General features: G+C 48.5%; 3 protein-coding genes across 8 annotated transcripts in view; 1 reads left to right on the top strand and 2 right to left on the bottom strand.

The window, feature by feature from the left end:
• Positions 1-7,485, bottom strand: part of SAP30BP (SAP30 binding protein) — a 32,419-nt gene extending 24,934 nt beyond the window's left edge. For 4 of the 5 annotated variants that reach the window (XR_011145154.1, XM_068976415.1, XM_068976414.1 and 1 more), the window contains exons 1-3: positions 7,360-7,485; positions 6,041-6,150; positions 3,701-3,748 (exon numbers count right to left, since the gene is read on the bottom strand). Coding sequence is in view for 4 of the 5 variants with exons in the window: in XM_068976415.1 (XP_068832516.1) it covers positions 3,701-3,748; positions 6,041-6,150; positions 7,360-7,465 (264 nt within the window). In the remaining variant the exon portion in view is untranslated. The remainder of the gene's footprint in view (positions 1-3,700; positions 3,749-6,040; positions 6,151-7,359) is intronic. The other variant, XM_068976416.1, reaches the window with a different exon arrangement.
• A 756-nt stretch (positions 7,486-8,241) lies between these two features.
• Positions 8,242-20,143, top strand: part of RECQL5 (RecQ like helicase 5) — a 28,840-nt gene continuing 16,938 nt past the window's right edge. For both annotated transcript variants that reach the window (XM_068977661.1, XM_068977662.1), the window contains exons 1-7: positions 8,242-8,461; positions 9,415-9,536; positions 10,527-11,045; positions 11,838-11,940; positions 12,639-12,750; positions 13,901-14,063; positions 15,572-15,651. In XM_068977661.1, the coding sequence (XP_068833762.1) occupies positions 8,335-8,461; positions 9,415-9,536; positions 10,527-11,045; positions 11,838-11,940; positions 12,639-12,750; positions 13,901-14,063; positions 15,572-15,651 (1,226 nt within the window). In that variant the 5' untranslated portion in view covers positions 8,242-8,334. The remainder of the gene's footprint in view (positions 8,462-9,414; positions 9,537-10,526; positions 11,046-11,837; positions 11,941-12,638; positions 12,751-13,900; positions 14,064-15,571; positions 15,652-20,143) is intronic.
• On the bottom strand, positions 18,067-18,246 carry SMIM6 (small integral membrane protein 6). Its single transcript, XM_068976069.1, has one exon. It carries the CDS (start codon positions 18,244-18,246, stop codon positions 18,067-18,069), a length of 180 nt encoding a protein of 59 aa, XP_068832170.1.

Genomic DNA, 20,143 nt, shown 5'->3' on the forward strand with positions numbered 1-20,143 from the left:
TATTCCCATCTCTTTAAGAATTTTCCACAGTTTATGGTGATCCACACAGTCAAAGGCTTTGGCACAGTCAATAAAGCAGACGTTTTTCTGGAACTCTTGCTTTTTCGATGATCCAACGGATGTTGGCAATTTGATATCTGTTCCTCTGCCATTTCTAAATCCAGCTTGAACACCTGGAAGTTCACGGTTCACGTATTGTTGAAGCCTGGCTTGGAGAATTTTGATCATTACTAACATGTGAGATGAGTGCAACTGTGCAGTAGTTTGAGCATTCTTTGGGACTGGAATGAAAACTGACCTTTTCCAGTCCTGTGGCCACCGCTGAGTTTTCCAAATTTGCTGGCATATTGAGTGCAGTACTTTCACAGCATCATCTTTTAGGATTTGAAATGGAAGCCCAACTGGAATTCCATCACCTCCACTAGCTTTGTTCGCAGTGATGCTTCCTAAGGCCCACTTGACTTCATTATGTGAAAGCAAACATCTTCCCTGAAATTCTCTGCAGTCCTTGAGTTCCGCATGGGGCTGCCACCACCCTGCCCTCATCAGACCTTCAAACAGACAGAACTTCCAGCAATGCCCTGGTCTTCCCTCTCCCAGCTCCTTAACTTTCTCCACCTGAGTCATTTTAAGTCCCCTCACCTCTGCTCTCCTCAGAGAGAGCACACTCTGGTTTAAAATGCGGCTTCCAAAATCCCAAAACAAGCCCAGTGACACGTGTGGCTGGCCTGGGAAGCGAGCCAAGGGGGCGCTGGTCATCACAGCCAACTACTGAAAGCTAAGTGTCTGTTACATTTTGTTAATCCTCATGAAACAAACGAGGCAGATTTGATGATGCAGGTTTATCATCCTTGGGATGCTCTGCTGCCCTCAACATGGCTCAAGACCCCCATGAGGCTAGCAGCCAATGGACATGCAGAGGGCAATGAAAGCAACTATCAGTTAACTAACATTACCCACCTAAGATTTTTGGTTTTGAAGAACAGTGGTTCTCAAAGTTGACCTGTGGACCCCTGGGGGTCTACAGGGTCAAAACTCCTTTGTATAACACTGAGTAAGATATTTATTTGCCCTTTTCACTGTTACAGGACTTCCCTGGTGGCTCAGATGGTAAAGTGTCTGCCTACAATGAAAGAGACCCGGGTTCAACCCTTGGGTCAGGAAGATCTCCTGGAGAAGGAAATGGCAACCCACTCCAGTATTCTTGCCTGGAAAATCCCCTGGATGGAGGCGCCTTAGTAGGCTAAAGTCCATGGGGTCACAAAGAGTGGGACATGACTGAGCAACTTCACTTTCACTGTTACATTTACAGAAGTAACAGTGTAACTTGTTGTCCCTTTAGAATAAACTGAGGCAGCGACACAGAGTTAGCAATAGTTAATTTATGATTAAAAAAAAAAGTCAATTTTACTTAGGAATATCCCTGGTGAAGCAGTAAAAATGATTAACCTTGATCCTTGACCTGAGTTCTTTTTTTTTTTATAACATTTTGTGTGACTGGGTTACAAGCTGAACAAGCTGCTTTCTTCATGGAACATCATTTCCGCTTGAAAAAGTAACTGACAAACTAGTTATTCAGACTTACGTAGTTGGCAGGCATTTTCTTAAAGACTAAATCTGTCACTCTCTCATGGTTATTTACTGGCGATAAGATTCATATTCTCTAGCAAAGACTACAATCTGAGAAAATACCTACTTCCCACTGTGAGCATGATCGCTGTCTGATATTTATTGACTTATCTGATGAGATCAGTAATGTTGTTAACAAATAAGCATCTTTTTTTGACACTGTAGAACAAAATGTGTCAACATTTAGGGGACCCACATAATGCAGTGAGCCAACACTGTCCAAATCACCAGTGTTTAATGATGTGATATCAAGCAGGAGAAAAACAGGCATTTATAGTGGGAGAGACCCAAGGATTTTAACGAAGCAGAGAACGAACAGTTCATTGATAAGGATTCACATTCCTGATGCAACTAATCTTTAGGAAACTACCATCTGCTGAGTTTTGATGAAGCGTCAGAGTATACCCACAAGGACTTGCAGGGCTACCAAAATACTGTTTTCCAATGACCTGCCTGCATCAAGCCAGAGTTTCCTCAAATTCTTCAACCAGAACAACATAAGGCAACAGACCGAACACAGAAGTAGCTCTAAGAACCTATTAATAGCTGCCTATTCAACTAGACGTTAGACATTAAGGAGACTTGTAAAATGCTAAAATTTTGTGTGTTTTTTGGTGATAATTTCTCATAAAAATGTTACTTATGTTAGTATGTAATAGGTATGTTATTTTAAAATTTTAAAAATGTATCTAAAACATCAAAAGATAAAACCAAAATGAACAGAAGTTCTTTGGGATTCTTGCTTTTGACTGTGTAAAGAAACCAAATTGGTGGGTGGGTGGGAGGTTCAAGAGGGAGGGAACAGATGTATACTTATAGCTGATTCACACTGTTGTACAGCATAAAGTAACACAACACTGTAAAAATTATCCTCCAATTAAAAAAAAAAAACTTTTGAAAAGTGCTATAGTAAAAAATTAAAAGCAGATCTTAAAAAGCCAATGTAGAAGAAGGGCCATCTAGTGGAAAAGAGAGTTATGACATCAACTCATTTGCTGCCAGAATAAATGACATCTCCAGTGACACATCCTAACACTAGAAACTTCACATACTTAAGGCAGAAATAAGCAAAATTAATGGTTTGAAAAGCAAAAGTATTGTTAAATATTGACCTAAATAATACTTAAATATGACAGAAAAATTCCTGAAGAGGGAGGGGTGGGAAGGGTTTGAGGCGGAGACTAAGACCTGGAAGACAGTGTGACGCTAGCTTAGGCAGAAGAGGAAGCTCGGGCAGGACGAAGCACAGGGAACACAGGAAACGCATGCTGGGGACCGTCTCTAGTCCTGGGAGATGCCACGGGGACTCGGTCTTTCTGCCCCACCCCCACCCCGGGGCCTCTGCTGGCCACTGGGGACCAGAGGACGTCTGAGCTGGTGGAGCTCAGTCTGGTTCCGACGCTCACCCTCCACGAGGACTGCGTCGGGTCACCCTGAAAGCTGGGTTTTGTGTTGATTTCCAAGGGCTCCCTAACATGGGGGATGGGGGCGGGCTGTGTGTCTGTGTCTTAACCTTTATCACAATGGGGTCAAAGATGTGTGAATTACTCTCAGCTGCTACTGGGATGAAAAATAAGAAACGACCATGCTGTTTCAAAACAAACCATTCTGTATGGTTTACTGGAGGGTGGAAGGGCACTTGCTTGGAAAAACAAGGCTTAGGCTCAACATCCCCAATAGCTGGGAGAGGTCTCATTTTGTCTGGCCCTCTACGGCCCTTCTTCACGTCTGGACAACTAAAGAGAACCCACAGTGCATGAGGCAGCCCTTGTGGCTTCCTGACTCTAAAAACATTCCCACACCTAACCCACCTGATGGGGGACAGACCCCACAAAGCCCGCCTGGATTTAGAGAACAGGTAGGGGGCTGCAAATTAAGCTGCCTCAAGACAGTCCAGGGTGGTCTCCAGTTCTCTTAAAGCTGGGTTGATCCCCACCCCCGCCCCCTCAAATCACACTGGTTGCATGGTATGTTAGTGGGACAGATCTGGAACCAGACATATGAACTGAGCCATAATGTTAAAAATGCCTTGTTCATATCCAGCCACCCCACCACAGCCAACACCAAATACCTTTGGGTCATCAGCCTCAGGTTTTTCAGTCTCTGAATCGTCATCTTCCTACAAGACAAAGAATTTAGAGGATTAAGCTTAAAGGAGTGGGCCTGAGGTTCTCACATGCACAACTAGGGTATGGAACAAATTTACCCAGCCTGGGTCGTCCCACCAAGAATCCCTCCCCTACCATATGACCCAGGCTCCAGAGAAAGAGGAGGGGAAAAAGAGATGTTCTGGGTAGGAAAAACAGAACATCAGCCGCTCAAAGTCCTTACTCCAGCAGGCCCATAGTCTATATCAATGAAAATGCCTGAGATTAAAGACTACACACACAAAAACGGAGAAAGGTTGCAATACACTTGAGAAAAGAAGATCAGGCCCCCACAGGATAAAGCAGGCATGGAGCTGCCAATGAAATACCCATGATTTCAAAGTACAGGAATCCTTCTTTCCTTCTTTGCCTTTCATGTACACAAAGACACCAGACTCTGAGGTCCCGGGACAGCATTCACCTCCCTGAGTGCCATGACCTTTCACCTAACGCTATACCCGAGCGCGTCAACCCAGCAATATCTGCATCAGCATGAACAGTAGGAAGGCAGGCATCAAATGACCAGGGCAAGTGATCTGGGAAAGGCAGGACTGTCCTGGGACCCAGCTGAGGGGACTACGCCTCCATCCAGGCTTTTGGAGAACTAACCCATTCTAGGCAGCCTTGTTCCTTATCCAAATGGCCTGCCTGACACGGAGCACCATGTTGGCATGACATTTTCCAATGTGTGCCCCAGCCTCACACAAGCTAGTCCACCATTCCACTGAAACCCAATGAAGGTCAAAAATCAGCTACCCTGTCAGGCAGCTGTCTCCCGTGTCTGTTCCACCATGAGCATACCCCAATGCACGGGAGCTGTAATTTCACATCCAATGTTAAGTTTCATTTGAAAATGCTGTTTTCAGTCACTCTAAATGACCCCCTCCCCATATGAAAGAGCACACCAGATGTGAATATAACCACCACCAGAGAGACTTCAACTAGCCTGATGATTCTGAGATTGAATTGTTCTGCAAGGTGTCAAGAGAGCCACAGCTTTTAAATACAATCTGCTGCAAATGAAACCCATCAGGCCAAATAATCAGAGATGTAGCTCAGCTAAATACAGGCACATTTTAGAATGTATACATTGGGACTGGATGCGAGGATTTTACTAAAATGTGAAATGAAGCTTAAATATGGTGAAAATTCTATGCAAAGTAAATGCAGAAGAACACCTCAAAAACACACATCATGCAAATTTCCTGAAGAAAATAGTTACTGGATGTTAAGCCAGTATGTACTCACTTAAGAGCAGTCAGGAAAATGGAACAACTTACAAAGCTTTTCTAAACAATTTTAGTCAATTCTGAATTATGAGCAATAAGGGGGGAGGGGAAACCTCAAGGGATAAAAATATCTTCCAAAAGAACAGAATATACAAAAGGTATTTTTTGTTTAATTTGTAAAGCATTTTAACTCTAACGTTTATGTAGCAATGCATAACATTTTCAAACAAATAATACAGAACATTCAGTTCAGTTCAGTCGCTCAGGCATGTCTGACTCTTTGCGACCCCATGGACAGCAGACGCCAGGCTTCCCTGTCCATCACCAATTCATTAGGTGTTTTAATTAAAGCTGTTGCTAACCAGCCAGATTTTATACTGAGGTACAAGTTTGTATGTCTGTGTTAAGCACCAGTCTGAATCCTTGTTTTTCTCTAGAGTTAAGTTCTCCAAACTTTTAAATTTTAGGTGACAGTGTATCTAAAGTCTTTCTGGTTAAATTAAGATGCAAGTTGTTTTCTTTGCTTGTCAGCACATACTAAACTTTAAGCAAGATTTGATGACCAAGAACACTCTGATAAAAAGTGCCAAGTAAATCACAAATAACGGTCCTTCCCAGTCTTTTTAATTAACTGAAAGATTCGAATGAGCCCCAACCGAGATTACAAATAACACAGAATTGACTGCAGATATAAATGATATATCAGTTGGGATGAATGCACTGTTTCAAATGGAATAAATTATCTAAGCAGGGAAAACCAACATAAAACACCTATTGATATCTGGGTTAAATAAAATTGTCCACAATCGTTGCCTCCAAGTTTCAATACAAAGGTTAATACAAAATGGTTCAGGTGAAAAAAATTAGATTTTCAAAGAGAACTACAGATATCCAATCCAATTCTCTCAACTGATACTAAACATACCAAAAAAGGAGGGGAGGGGGAAATGGAACACTGTTGGTACAGGTCAGAAAGTTTCCGACAAATGAAATGATGCTTTGAGCAGCTGTGGATTTGGGAATAGATTTACCTACCGACGGTTTGCTGTTCTCATCCTCCTCCTCTTCATAACCATCTTCATCACCCGCAAGGCGAGAGAAGTCATCCTCTCCATAGGCTTCGGATACCAAGCCGCCTTTCTCCTCTTAAACAGAAGAGAAAAATAAGATGAATGACTGGGAAAAAGAATGGAGAAAAACACCTGAGTCATTTGAGTGGCCAGGACTATCTCTTAAGAGACAAGGAAAACCTAAATCTCATTTAAGTGACCACTGGCCCAGATTCCGTTTTGGGTAAGACTACAAAATTTAGTGTATGAATTCATTAAAAGAACAGGAAAGAAAACCAAGTAATATTAAATTTCATTTTTAATGCTTCCAATCCACCTATGCCAACTGAAGCATACTTTCCTCTCAACTGTTATATTGCGTTGTTTAAGCCCCTCTTTTGATCTGCCTATGTCTACTTTGTATAATAGGCACCAATGAACTAGTCTTCTCATACAAGATGAGGACTCTGTCATCCTCATTTTTGTCAGTCCTCCCCTAGGAACTGGATCTTAAAACAGGGGTGCCTTGAGAGGTTTCCAATCATATCTACTTGAGAAACAAAATCTTTTTCTATGTTTAAAACAAAAACAACAACCCCCGCCAAACAATGCAAATTACCAGCAGAGAACTTCCAGACAGGCCAAGACCACTTGCACTGAGAAGCTAACAGTCCAAGACCCTCCATCACTTCCCGATGAGGAAACCAAGGCTCAAATATGTTGGGTAACTTGCTGCCTCTCTTCACTCCCATATAAATCTGTTCCCACTTCTTACTACTGTTATTCTCAACGTGAGTACGGTAACAAAATAGTAATGGGCTTTGAACAACTCACAAAGTAACGGAATCGCCAAGAACCCTTGGAAGGATCACAAATGCTCAGGTCCTTCCCCAGATCTACTGAATTAAGACTCTCTCGCGGTGGAGACCGGAGGTACAAAGCTCCAAGATATGTCTAGGGCATATTATCAATTAAAAGATTCGCTCTTCCCCACAAACAAGCCCGGAGAAAACAGGTAGTGGTTCAGTAGCCTTGGATCCTCTCTCCCCTTTGTCCATCCTTCTGCCCAGCACCATGCCCAGCACGGAGACTTTAAGTAAATTACGGAAGGATAATAGAATCCAAGGAAGGAGACGGTCCATTCGTGCTACAGAGCGTATAACGCTCGGTCTAGCCCAGGATCCTGAGAGCCCTTTAGGGCTCCGGGGCCCGATACTTGGGGTACAATGACCATCTCTTTCCCTCCCGTCGGCTAGGGGAGCAGTAACCTGATTTTCCCTTTCCGGTTCCCTGCTCGGGCCTCACCAGCCGCGCTGCCTGCCGTTTCAACTCCAGCCTCTCCGTCAGACTCGGGCTCTGAATCTTCCGCGTAAACTGCCAGAGACGACAGAACATTCTTCTTCCCCGCCATCTTATTTCCACAGCCCCGGTGTGGCTCACTTCTATGACTCCAAAAAGCCGACTTCCGTTCAGAAAGGCGACTTCTTCCGGATCCCAGGAGACCCCGCGCCCCTTCCAGACCGGGAACCAATCAAAACGGCTCTTTCGGCGCCTGGCTCCGCCCCTCGTGCTAACGCTTGCATAACGTCATCACTGCGCGGCGGACACAAGCTTCTGTGGGATTTACCTGACACTGCTTTCCCAGCAGTTTGGCTTTTCAGTTACCTGAGGCGTATGAGGGTCTTCGAGTAGTTCCCGAGCCAGCGGGCATCAGCGGCCCGACAAGAGCCCTTCTCTTCTCGGAGCCCACGGCCGGCTCTGATATCTTGGGGTTAAGAGAGGGAGGCTTTCGCTGGGGAAGGGAGAAGTGAACAGATCTGAGGCTGAGTAAAGGGGAGAGCTGCCCTCCGGGGGGTGGGGGAGAGGGTGATGGGAAGAAGGGGTCAGGTCCCAGAGGAAGAATGGTTGTCAGTGGCAGTGCTTATGGAGTAGAGGGTGGATCTTAGGGAAAAAATTCCATCTTCTCCAAACTGTTCCTGACATTTGTGTTTCTTCTCGTGATCTGATTTCTAGCTCTGCGCTGTACGGTGGCCTGGGATAGTTCGAAGATTTTATTTTCACTGAGCATAAAAATAGAGATGTTAATTACTCAAGAATGTATTGCTCCAGGCTCTTCACCTGGAGCTATATTACTTGAAAATAGTGCATTGTTTGAGTATAATAAAGCAAATTTATACTCAGATTATAAAATAAGCAGTCTTTTAAAAGCAGAACAGAGGTTTCTAGTTGCAACCATATGATCATCACCTTTGCCTTAACCTTTGGCCACTGTTGGTAAAGATGAGTACCCACCCTTCCTCTCCTTTTGATCCTGAGCGTCGAGTCCGGAGCATGTTGAAAAAGGTCTTTGGGTTTGACTCTTTTAAGACGCCTTTGCAGGAGAGGGCGATCATGGCTGTAGTGAAAGGTAACGTTACCAAACTACCTGTGTTTACATTTGTGCTGCTGCAGAGCACTTTCCTTTTTTTTTAATATTTATTTTTATTTATTTGGCTGCATAGAGTCTTAGTTGTGGCACGTGGGAACTAGTTCCCTGACCAGGGATCGAACCCAGACCCCCTGTATCGGGAGCACAGAGGCTTAGCCACTGGACCACCAGGGAATTCCCTGCAGAGCACTTTCCTTCTGACCCTTCCTACCTCCCCGCCTTTGGGCCATATTTGGTTTTGGAGATGTAGACGTGTCACCCTAAACTTACAGTTTTATCGGCAGAACCACCTAACTGTTCTGATTCTGATAGTTCACAGTCAGAGCTAAGGTTGTCTTTGAAAACACTATGTATTTCCATTCTCTTTTGTTTGGTGTAGACAGCAGTGTGTGTGTGGGGAGTGGGGGTGTAGTTGGCAGGAATAGTCTTAAGGCAGTCATCTTCCAGGTAATTTTTTTGTTGAAGATAGAGTGGTTTGGGTCCCTGGTAGGGAAGGAGTAATAACATTATAAACCGGAGCTGTGTTGATAGATGAAGATTGTCAAGAGGGGAGCAGGAATGTAATGTCAGTGACACTGTAACATTTATAAACAAAATCCCTCTAAGTGATGTTGTATCCATGTCTACGCAGATACGCTCACCCATCCAGAAGGATTCAGTTCAGCCATCCGTGTCCCAGCAGACTCCTACTCCTTACCCTTGTAGTTGTTACCGGTTCTGGAAATGATTGGCTGGCATTGCTGAATCTCCCTGGATCGCTCCCCTTTTCCTAAAAGGATGGGAAGGGAATTGCAATTATATTGAGACCCTTCCATGTGCCAGACACTCTACTAGGGGTTTTTCTCACATTATCCTTTAACTGTCCACAGCCTTGATGAGGGGAATATATAAAAGGCAGGAGCATTGAGATGTTGTCCTCTTGTCTTTTGCAGGTGATAAGGATGTCTTTGTGTGCATGCCCACTGGGGCAGGAAAGTCCCTCTGCTATCAGCTCCCTGCTCTGTTGGCTAAAGGCATCACCATCGTGGTCTCTCCTCTCATTGCTTTGATTCAGGTGAGGCTCAGGTGAATGAAGATGGCAGGCCAGAACGTTTAGGGGACTTTTTTTTTTTTTGGTAGCTGGAAGTTTTACTTCTTTCACTGGTCTTTTGCCTCTTGCTTTTCTTTGATTTGTCTTTGTCCCTCTGTATTGGGTTTCTGAATTGCCTAAGTGTGGGGTTCTCCACTAGTGCGTATCACTCTGGTGGGTTATGATTGAGTCCTCTCTGTTTTGATGGCCTGAGGTTCTTACCTTCCTTTGTAACTTTTTGTCTGGAGGAACATGGAACTGTATGTGTATGTACAGATACATTCTCATATGTATACACGTGCACTGTTGATGTTCTAGAAGATGCAGATGGGTCGAGAGGTAAATTGATATGGGGGAATCCCTGGTATGTTCTGCTTGCTTCTGGTGGGCACACAGCTGTGAGACAGAAAAACAGATGAGAAACTTGTTGGGATGTTGTTAACTGTACTTCTGGCTATATTTAAAGCCTGCAGCTGGGCTGGTAGAATCAGAAATGAGGAAGTGTGGCTGTGTGGGTAAGAGCCATCCACCATGAGGAAAAGGAGAAAGAGAGCAGGCAAGGCAGAGAACAACAGTGACCGTGCTTCGTGAGTGTGCCCTAGTCTCAGGCTTTGCGCTAAGTGCCTTCGGGATGTCAACTTGCCTCTGAGGCATAAAAGTTCATTTAATCCTTGCAGCAATCCTATTAGGTAGTTTTACTCTTTATAGTAAAGAGAAAGAAAATGAGAAAGTTGAAAGTTTAAGGACCAGCTGAAGAGCATGTGGTAATTGAGCTGGGATTAAAGCTGTGTCTGTCTAGCTCCACACTTCCACGACTTCCTCTTTACCTCTTTTATGCAGAGAAGACACGTTGGAGGGTGGAAGGAGGATAATTTATGCCTGTGAACTACCCTCAGGGAGTCACGGAGACATTTACCTCTGAGTCCTGAGGGCCACTTACTGTCTGCTCTGGGCCTCTCCCCGTTCTGCCTTCAGGACCAGGTGGACCACTTGCTGGCTCTGAAGGTCCGAGTGAGTTCCCTGAACTCGAAGCTGTCGGTGCAGGAGAGGAAGGAGCTGCTCTCCGACCTGGAGCAGGAAAAGCCCCAGACCAAGCTTCTGTACATCACGCCAGAGATGGCGGCTTCCACCTCCTTCCAGCCCACCCTGAACTCCCTGGTGTCTCGCCACCTGCTCTCCTACCTGGTGGTGGATGAAGCTCATTGTGTTTCCCAGTGGGGGCACGACTTCCGCCCTGATTACTTGCGTCTGGGAGCCCTGCGCTCCCGCCTGGCAGATGCCCCGTGCGTGGCTCTGACCGCCACGGCCACCCCGCAGGTCCGAGAGGATGTGTTTGCTGCCCTGCACCTGAAGCAGCCAGTTGCTATCTTCAAGACTCCCTGCTTCCGGGCCAACCTCTTCTATGACGTGCAGTTCAAGGAACTGCTTCCTGATCCTTATGGGAACCTGAGGGACTTCTGCCTTAAGGCTCTTGGACAGAAGGCTGATAAAGGGGTGAGGGCACTGAAGTCAGGGGTCGAAGGGCCAGCGGGGTGCTAGCCGCAGCATAGAGATAGATTCTCGTTTCTAAAAACTTTGTTTTTTTTCCAGCTTTCTTAGCCAGGACTAGCTGTAGCTTCTTTTTTTGAGGGGCTGCACTGTGTGGCGCAGAAGGCAATGGCACCCCACTCCAGTACTCTTGCTTGGAAAATCCCATGGATGGAGAAGCCCAGAAGGCTGCAGTCCATGGGGTCACTAAGAGTCGGACACTGAGTGACTTCACTTTCACGCATTAGAGAAGGAAATGGCAACCCACTCCAGTGTTCTTGCCTGGAGAATCCCAGGGACGGGGGAGCCTGGCAGGCTGCCGTCTATGGGGTCACCCAGAGTCGGGCACGACTGAAGGGACTTAGCAGCAGCAGCAGCAGCACTGTGTGGCATGGAGCATCTTAGTTCCCTGAGTAGGGCACAAACCTGTGTTCCTTGTGGTGGAAGCCCCAGCTGTAGCTTCTTAAAACTCTCACACAAGCGTTTTGGTTTCCTGGCATTGTTTCACCTACTGGGGTTCCTGGACTCCTCCTTTGCAGACCTATCCAGGGCTTGAGGGGAGGAGGCAGAAAGGTTGGAAAGGTTGAGTTCTGAGCCAGTGTGGTCCCGCCTTGTTAGAAAGTGGCGGGGCTGTGCTAGGTGGTCTGCCTCAGAGGAGACCGTGAGGCTGAAAGAGCCACTTCTGAAGCGGCCATAGTACGATGGGCTGAGTGTTTTGTTTTCCCAATGCTTGTTTTCTCCCTGTGTCTCCACATTCAGTTGTCCGGCGGCGGCATCATCTACTGCAGAACCAGAGAGGCCTGTGAACAGCTGGCCATAGAGCTTAGTTACAGGGGTGTGAACGCCAAGGCGTACCACGCAGGTAAGGGGCGCCTGGGCTCCATGGCTCTCCTCACTCGGAGAAGCCTCTTAGCCAGTCTCTTATTCCTTAAGAATCCTGGCTGATCAGATGGTCCATCATCTAGTTCCAGATACCCAGGCAGAGCTAAAATGATTCACTTAAATCCACAAAAAGGTGCCTAGACATGAATGAGATGGAAAAGGATCTCCTGAACTCTTGTCGTCACCCTATGCCCACCCAGCAGCAGGTGATGAGTTTTTTTAGTCCAGGAATTGGTGCTGTGGCAAGAGCACAGGCTATGGAGGCCAATAACGACGTGGGTGTTTGGGGGTTGCTTTTTGTCATATTTATTTGGCTGCACTGGGTGTTAGTCGTGGCACTTCCTTGTGGCATGCGAACTCTCAGTTGTGGCATGTGGGATCTAGCTGCTGACCAGGATCGAACTCAGGCCCCCTGCATTGGAAGCACGGAATCTTAGCCACTGCACCACCAGGGAAGTCCCTGGACTTGGGTTTGAATCCAGGCTCTCACATTTATGAGAGAACCTTTGCCACCCACAGGCCAGGGTCTTTCTGTTGACTGGCTCAAGCTCGGCGGCTTAAGTGCCTGACCCAAGGTCATACACCTGGTGGGTGATGGTTTCACAGTGTGTGTGCAGGTAGGCCCCAGGGGAAACCCACAAGAGATGCGAGTTCCCTTCCTCACGCTCTCTGTTCTAGGGCTGAAGGCTCCTGAAAGAACACTGGTGCAGAACGAGTGGATGGAGGAGAAGGTCCCTGTAATTGTGGCGACCATTAGTTTCGGGATGGGAGTGGACAAAGCCAATGTCAGGTGAGTTCTGGTTCTTGTCTGACTCTGCCATTCGGGCCCTGGCTCAGGGTGGGGGCGAGCCACCTGGTGCTCTGCCTGGAGGACCAGGACTCTGTGTCCTAGGGCCGGGGGCCGGGGGCCGGGGGGAGGGAGCGGGGAATGGAGGCCCCGGGACAGCGTCCCTGGTACATAGTCCAGATGCTGACAGTCCTTGTGTGGTCTGCCGCCTGGCGGCAGAGAAGCATGGCCAACCCTCAGGCTCACCCTTTAACACAGTCCCGCTCACTTTCATCTTAGCAACTGGAGCTTGTGAGAGAGTGGAATGAAGTATCTTAAAGCCACTCCCTATGAGAAGGCAAAGGCAAAGATGCTGTTACTGTCTCCCCTTCTTGCTGCTTACTGGACAGTCCAGCAGAGATGGGTGCGTCCCAGCCTCCTAGCCCCACACTGGCCACTGTTGGGGTATCTTTTACCTCCAGCCACTCTTGACCTTCTGGAGACATTATGAGCTACAGCCCCAAGTCCTTTGCTCAGATTAATACCAACAGTAATGCCTTGTGTGACTTACAGAGCACTTTTGCACATTTGGTCTCAACCCTCACAGTGACCCTGCCTTGGTCAGGGCAGAAATTAGACCATGAACTACACTTGAGAGAACATGGACTTTGGAATCAGGGCTTGAACCCTGGGTCAGCTGTGTCTTGTTAGGGGCCAGCTTTGGAATCAGACACCTCTAGACTAAAATCCTAGCTCTACCATCCCCTAGTACGAATTTACTTTTCTGAATCCCAAGTTTATTGTCTATAAAATGAGGCTAGCTCACGTGGTGATGACTGTAATGATTAAACAAGACAAACATGTACACTGGCTCATAGTAGGTATTTAGTAAGTGTTATCTTTTTTGCTCTTCAAAGATGTTGTCGAGGACTTATCCTGCTCCTAAGTGTCCTAATCTTATTTAAATCCACCACGTTTTCTATGGGCTGCTCCACGGCAAGGAGGCCTGCTGGCAGGCTGCAGGTGTCCTAGCCTTGTTACTCTGGGGTCCCGTCTCTCCCTGCCAGCCTCCCCACTCCTGGTACCTGTGAAGGGCCCTGCTCAGCCATCCCAGAGTCTCTCCTCCCTTCGGCTTCCCCACCACATCTCATGCTGGTTGTCCTTTGGATCCTAGGTTTGTTGCCCACTGGAATATTGCCAAGTCTATGGCTGGGTACTACCAGGAGTCTGGCCGGGCAGGCAGAGATGGAAAGCCTTCCTGGTGCCGCCTCTACTACTCCAGGAGCGACCGCGACCAAGTCAGCTTCCTGATCAGGAAGGAAGTTGCAAAACTCCAGGTGAGTCCTGGACAGTAAGAGCCCTTCCTGCCTGAACCCACCGCTCCACCATTTCACACAGCGTATTTCTGAACCCAGATGGAGCTTCTGTAATCTGGAGGGGTGCTTCTGAGGCTTGAAAGTACAAGGGGGCGAATGTGGTGTTGTTGGTAGATAGCTTGTAACAAGGTTAGACTTTTTTCTTTATACTTAGTTTATCTTCATACACTCTGTTGTGTGTGTGTTATTTTATATAGAAAGAAAGTGAAGTCGCTCAGTCGTGTCCAACTCTTTGCGACCCCATGGACTAGTAGCCTACCAGGCTCCTCCCTCCATGGGATTCTCCAGGCAAGAGTACTGGAGTGGGTTGCCATTTCCTTCTCCAGGGGATCTTCCCGACCCAGGGATCGAACCCGGGTCTCCCGCATTGCAAGCAGACGCTTTTACCTCTGAGCCCATAGTCAGGATCAATCCTGCCTTGGTGGTCCAATGGTTAGGACTTGGTGCTTTCACTGCCATGGCCCCAGGTTCAGTCCCTGGTCAAGAAATTAAGGTCCTAAAAACTGTGTGGCCCAAAGAAAAAGGATTAACATTAGTCCTGTGTGTCACCTGGGGCTGGAGATCCGGTGAAGATACTTTTGTAATGTAAATTAAAAATCCACAAAGCTACCTTTTCAAAAAACCAAATACTTGGATACATAAATAATCTTAAATTTCTATAAATCCTGAACCTATGGAAAAATTCTGTGTGGTGAAGGTACCATCAAGAGAGGCAATAGATAAATAATAGACCTGGAAAAATATTTAATGTAAGAGGTAAACCAAAGGTTAAAGTGGGCAATTAATAGAGAGCTTTCCCCAACTGACAAGAAAAAATAAAGGATATGAAACAAAAATTCCCAGAAAAACTTATCAAATAATATATCCAAAGATGTTAAAATCTGGTAGTAGTCAAGGAGGTGCAAATCAAACTTAAGTCTGACACATGTGTAATGAGCTCAAACCCTGCTGCTAGTGGGCACACGTAGGAAGGAGTGTCTACACTTTGCCAGGAGAAAAATGCAGGGTTACAGTCTTTTGCGGAGAGAAGCAATCTGGCAATATCTATTTAAATTTTAAAATACAGGTCGGGAATTCCCTGGTGGTCCGGTGGTTAAGACTCTGGTCCAGTGGTTAAGACTCTGTGCTTCCACCACAAGGGGTGAGGTTTGATCCCTTGTCTAGGAATTAAGATCCCACATGCCAAAAAAAAAAGATAAAGAATATATATACATAGCCTATTTCTGGAACTGAGTCACCTGAAATTGCTTTAAAAAAGTGACTGGGACCTGCCCTGACTAGAGCTGGAACTTTGGGTAATTTCTATATTCCAAAAGCTGCTCAGGTGATGCGTGGTCAGATGTGGAGGAGGCTGTTTTGTGAATGTCTTAATTAGTGTCCCTTGCTGTTTTTCTGTCTCATCATTTGTTGGGCTGTGTGGTCATCCAATTATGTGAGACTTTTGCTGAACAGTTGTTTCTTGTCTCCAGGAAAAGAGAGGGAACAAAGCATCTGATAAAGCTGCGGTCTTGGCCTTTGATGCCCTGGTGGCCTTCTGCGAAGAGTCAGGGTGAGTGACGTATCTCATGTGTGGAGCCAAGTGTTGAGACCTTTCCCTCCCCCGTCACCATGCGTTAACCAGCTCATGCAGGGCAGCTCCTGGGCTGGCCAGCAAGGGACCCCTGCCTGCTGAAGGCCGTCGTGTGGGGTGTTTCCTGTCAGGGAGCATGGAAGGTGGTACCGCGCACTTTTCCATGGAGGGCCTCAGAAACTCTGGCCCTGTGAGGATTCGTTGCGTAATTTGGGCGGTCACCCACCCATCCCACTCTACCCACTTCCGGAGTGGCTGGCCCCGTGAATGACTCAGTTCCAAGAGATGCGACCAGTTCTGCGCCACTGGCGTTGTGGTTGTCACGTGCTGCGGAGCTGGACCACTGGCTTCACTTGTAGGGTAGTCAGTCTCGTCCCAGACCCAAACAGAAACATGTGGCTCAGCTTATCTCTTAGGGGGCGGAGGGGGCGGTATTGTGCTTGGAGAGACACCATATTTCTAATGTAACAGCAGCCTGCCCACTTTGGAAACCACGTATCTGTTTGATCCACATCTGCTGCCAGAGGGGCTATAAAAGAGCCTGATAGCTGCTCAGGGTGGGTGCCGGGCACGAGCAGCTGGGGGTACACTGTGTGAGGGACATCCAGGAGCATTCGAGACAGGCTGGGAGCCCTGGCATTTGTCTAGCGCTTGGCTCAAGCTCGATTCCTCTGCTCTCATTGGTTAGATCTCATTGGACAACCTGTAAGGTAGATGCAGAGCTGATGGCTTCAGACATCAAGTGGACCAGAGAGGTCGTGGTCATGAAGCTCACAGTAGGACAGATGCTAATCCCCATCTTCTGATTGTCAGGGACGTGCACGTTTTCATACACACACGCCATCTTGGTTTTTGCCGGACTAGATTCTGGAAGCACGGAGCTGATTAAGTGCACGATACTCGTGTCCAGCAGAGGTTTGAGGGTTTCCTCTGGAGACCAGAGAGGCTCTTACTTGGGCCGTATGTTCTGACTCTCACCCCCTCCTCTTCACTGATGAGTTGGTGGCCCCTGGGTTGAAGCTGTTCCCTTCTCTAAGCGGCCATTTCTCATTTGGCCTCGCAAGACCATGCCCAGCAGAGGTGGTCAGGACCCTTGCCCACAGCCCCTGTGACCAGAGCCCTTTGTAGGCACTCATACTATGAACTGCTAAATTAGGCCTCCTTCAGCTTCTTGAGTGAAGCGCTTGTCCTGAAAGGGCTCTGTGTCCTTGCTGGGTATCAGAGTCCCCTGTGCTGGAAAGCGCCCTGGCTGGGTTCTTGTTGGGGATGAGTCTGAGGCTCTGCAAGGCTGTCCGGAGGCTTAGCTCTGCCACCTCTAGGCTGCAGCAGCTCACCACACAAGAGGCCAGGTCCTCCCAGGGGCCTCTGCCTTCTCTCTCAGCCCAGGGAAGTGGGGCCTCTTAATGTGTCAGGGGCCGGGCATTGGGGGGCTTCCTGTTGCCCTGTAAGCCGCCTTATCTCCTGTCTCTCTTGTTGCACGTGAGGGTGTCTGATGCCAGGACTTCCAGGCCCTGGGATGGAGTCAGCATGGCTGGTGTGGCTAGATTTGAAATTGCTCTTTGAATGAAAGAGAATGTCTCTTTATTGCACAAATGGTACATAGCACAAAGGCAAAGCCCCTTCTCCACCAGACATTTGCCGCTTTTCTAAGAATAGCCTGGTTTGAGGTTGACATTGAAGCAGCTGTTTGCGAAGGGAGGGCACCTGGCAGCAAGGGGCAGGCCAGCCTGATGGCGTCGGCAGAGGCGGGGACATGTCTACAAAGACTGCATTGTAGGGGGTGCATGGGGGCTGGGGGGCTCTGTGAGGGATACCTGGGCGCCTCTGGGACCAAGAGAAAAGACATGCAGGCCATATGAAGGCCAGTGTGGGGCATCCAGCCGGCTTCCTCTCTTCTGTGTGCAGCTACTTTCTCTGAGCATGACCATGAAATGCATTTGATTACTGATGACGTGGCCAAATTTACCTTTGAGTGTAAAAAGGAATAGTAATTAGGTGGAAAGTAACCTCTGGCCTAGAGACCTCTGCACCCTGAGATAGGAAGAACTGCTTTGGTTTAGGCCTAGATTATACTGGGCTCTGCTGTCTCCCAGGGTCTCCAGACTCAGAGAGCCAACAGTTCAGGCATCCCTCTGTTTATCCATTCCTTTGCTCATTTGTTCAACCAGCAAACATTGATTGGTACTGACTCTGGGCAAGGCACACCAGAAAAGGGGGTACAATGGGGAACAGAAAGAGACCCAGCCCCTGCTTTCTGGTACTTGAACCAGTGGGGAAGACAGGCATTTATCAGATAATCATATGAAAAATGTTTAATTCCAGACTGTTAAAGGGCTTTGAAGAAAGAGTACATAGTGTTTTGAGAGTGGCCCCCTTGGCATGCAGAAAGTCAGGTCACGACTCTTCATTCTGGTTGGTCGTTTTGGTCATGGGGAGGAAACCAAAGATAATAGCAAACAAGACGAGAGACAGGACCGTGGTGAAGAACAGGATGATCACTGCCAGGCCCCCCAGGTCCCAGGGGTTCTGCCAGAACTCCATCTTCCAGGAGTATTTCGATAGCATTCTGTCCATTTGAACCTGGAAGGCGGGGACAGAGGCCCTGAATGCCGGGGCTTCTCCACAGCCCTCCCCATGTGCTACTCCCTACTGCCCTGACTTCATTCTCTGGTGCCGTCTCAGAGCAGCAGCCACCTCTGCAGTTAGTGGGCATGAAGGCACGCTGGGTCATGGGGCTCGGTGCCTCCGGCAGGCAACAAGTGGGCTTTCCTCCTCCGCAAAAGCGAAAGCAGGGACTGGCACCAAGGGCAGGGGTGGGGGTGGTCCGGTGCGCTCTGCCTTCCCCAGGCCTTTCCTGAACAGCCCTGCTGTGATCAGGGACTTTCTCTCCCATCCCTGAGACCTGCTCAGCCAGAACCTGAAAAGCACTGCTGTAGGGCCTTCCCTGGTGGCCTAGTGGTTAAGACTCTAATCCTGACCCCAGGGCAGGGGGCACAGGTTTGATCCCTGGTCAGGGAGTTAAGAGTCTGCACACCATGTGACACGGCCAAAAAATAAGTGAAAAGCACTGATGTAGACCCTTCCCGGTTTTCCTGCCTCAGTTGTGAACTGAGAGGTCTGCACTGGAGCCAAGGAGTGGACAGACTCAAGCTGGGAGCTCAGCCGGCTTCCTCAGAGGCAGGACCAACTCGTCCTCTTGAAACACGGCTGAGCCGGGCAGGCTGCAAGCCGGTAGCCAGTTGAAGGGAGTGAAGGCGGAGAAGGGAGGTGCCATTACCCGGCTCTGCTGCTCTCGCTTTGTGTCCTAAGAGAGGGTGGGTCAGGGGAACCCTTCAGAGCCACGCTTTGCGGGGCCGAGCTGAAGACACTGCCAGGAGACTAGAACTCTGCCCCGACTCAGAGAAGCAACTTTTGGGAGGAAAAGGGGTCGCTCTGATGGCTGGCCCTGACCAGACCTGCCTGCTGTCACCAGAGCAGACAAAGGTGGCCTAGGGCCTGTTGCCGAGCAACCGCATTCCTTTTCAGCCTTTCCCACTTACCCCTTCTGCTGTGTTCTGCCCTCTTGCGATGCTGTTTTGGAGGGCTGCTCAGGGCGTGTGGGTTGAAGTGTCCTGGCTGAGACAAATCAGAATTGGAGTCGGGGGGGGGGAAGAGAATGGCTTCAGGGCCCTTGCCCCAGGCCACCTGTCCCCCTCACCTGTGTCCACTGAAAGGACCTGCTCAGGAGGCCCCAGGGCTGGGGCGCCACCCATGGCTGCTTGCTTTCCATGGCACTGGGTAGATGATTAACCACAGCTCCTGCTGGCACCTCCTGGAACCAGCATAGGGGTGTTTATCACCAGCGAGGCCCCGGCTTCCTGCGGAGCCCTGACTTCTCCCTTGGTATCTTTGCCTCTCACGCCTGGCCTCAACTGTTTCTTGTGGGTTCCCACCCATGGTGTGATGGAGCGGCCAGGAAGCGGGAGTGGGGCCTGTGCCCTGGTGCGTGGAACCTGGTGGCCGCCATCCCTCCTTAAAAGATGGGAGTCAAGTGTCCACAGTGGCCAGGAACTGCGCTGGGCACCTTGTGTCCAATTGTGAGCAAGAGAAGCAGGCTCTGCCCTCCCAGGGGTTCCTTTCTACGGCCTGTTCGAGTCATGTGGAGTATTTCTGAAGGCCTGTGCCCAGGCCCCTCCTCTGGGTGTGTTAGAACCCTGTGCTTGGTAAAGCTCGCCAGGTGATTCTCACGTGCAGCCGGGGCTGGAGGAGGTGGTGGCCGAGTTCCGTGAAGTCCTTCTTAACTTTCGTGGCCTCATTGACCCGGGCTCACCTGCTGCCTCGCATTTCCTTCTGTAAAACACACTGACTAATGAATGCCCTTGGCCTGCTGGGGTCTAAGCACACCCTCGGGCTTCCACTCCATCAGCTTAGTTGGATTCTTATCAAGAGTCAGCTATTTGTTCCCCAACCTGTTTTGTGGCAGCTGTAGTTG

This window comes from Capricornis sumatraensis, chromosome 8 (assembly GCF_032405125.1).
Source record: "Capricornis sumatraensis isolate serow.1 chromosome 8, serow.2, whole genome shotgun sequence".
NCBI lineage: Eukaryota > Metazoa > Chordata > Mammalia > Artiodactyla > Bovidae > Capricornis > Capricornis sumatraensis.

Coding starts and splice junctions, on each gene's coding strand:
- SMIM6 (XM_068976069.1), bottom strand. CDS start 18,246: ATGGACAGAATGCTATCGAAATACTCCTGGAAGATGGAGTTCTGGCAG.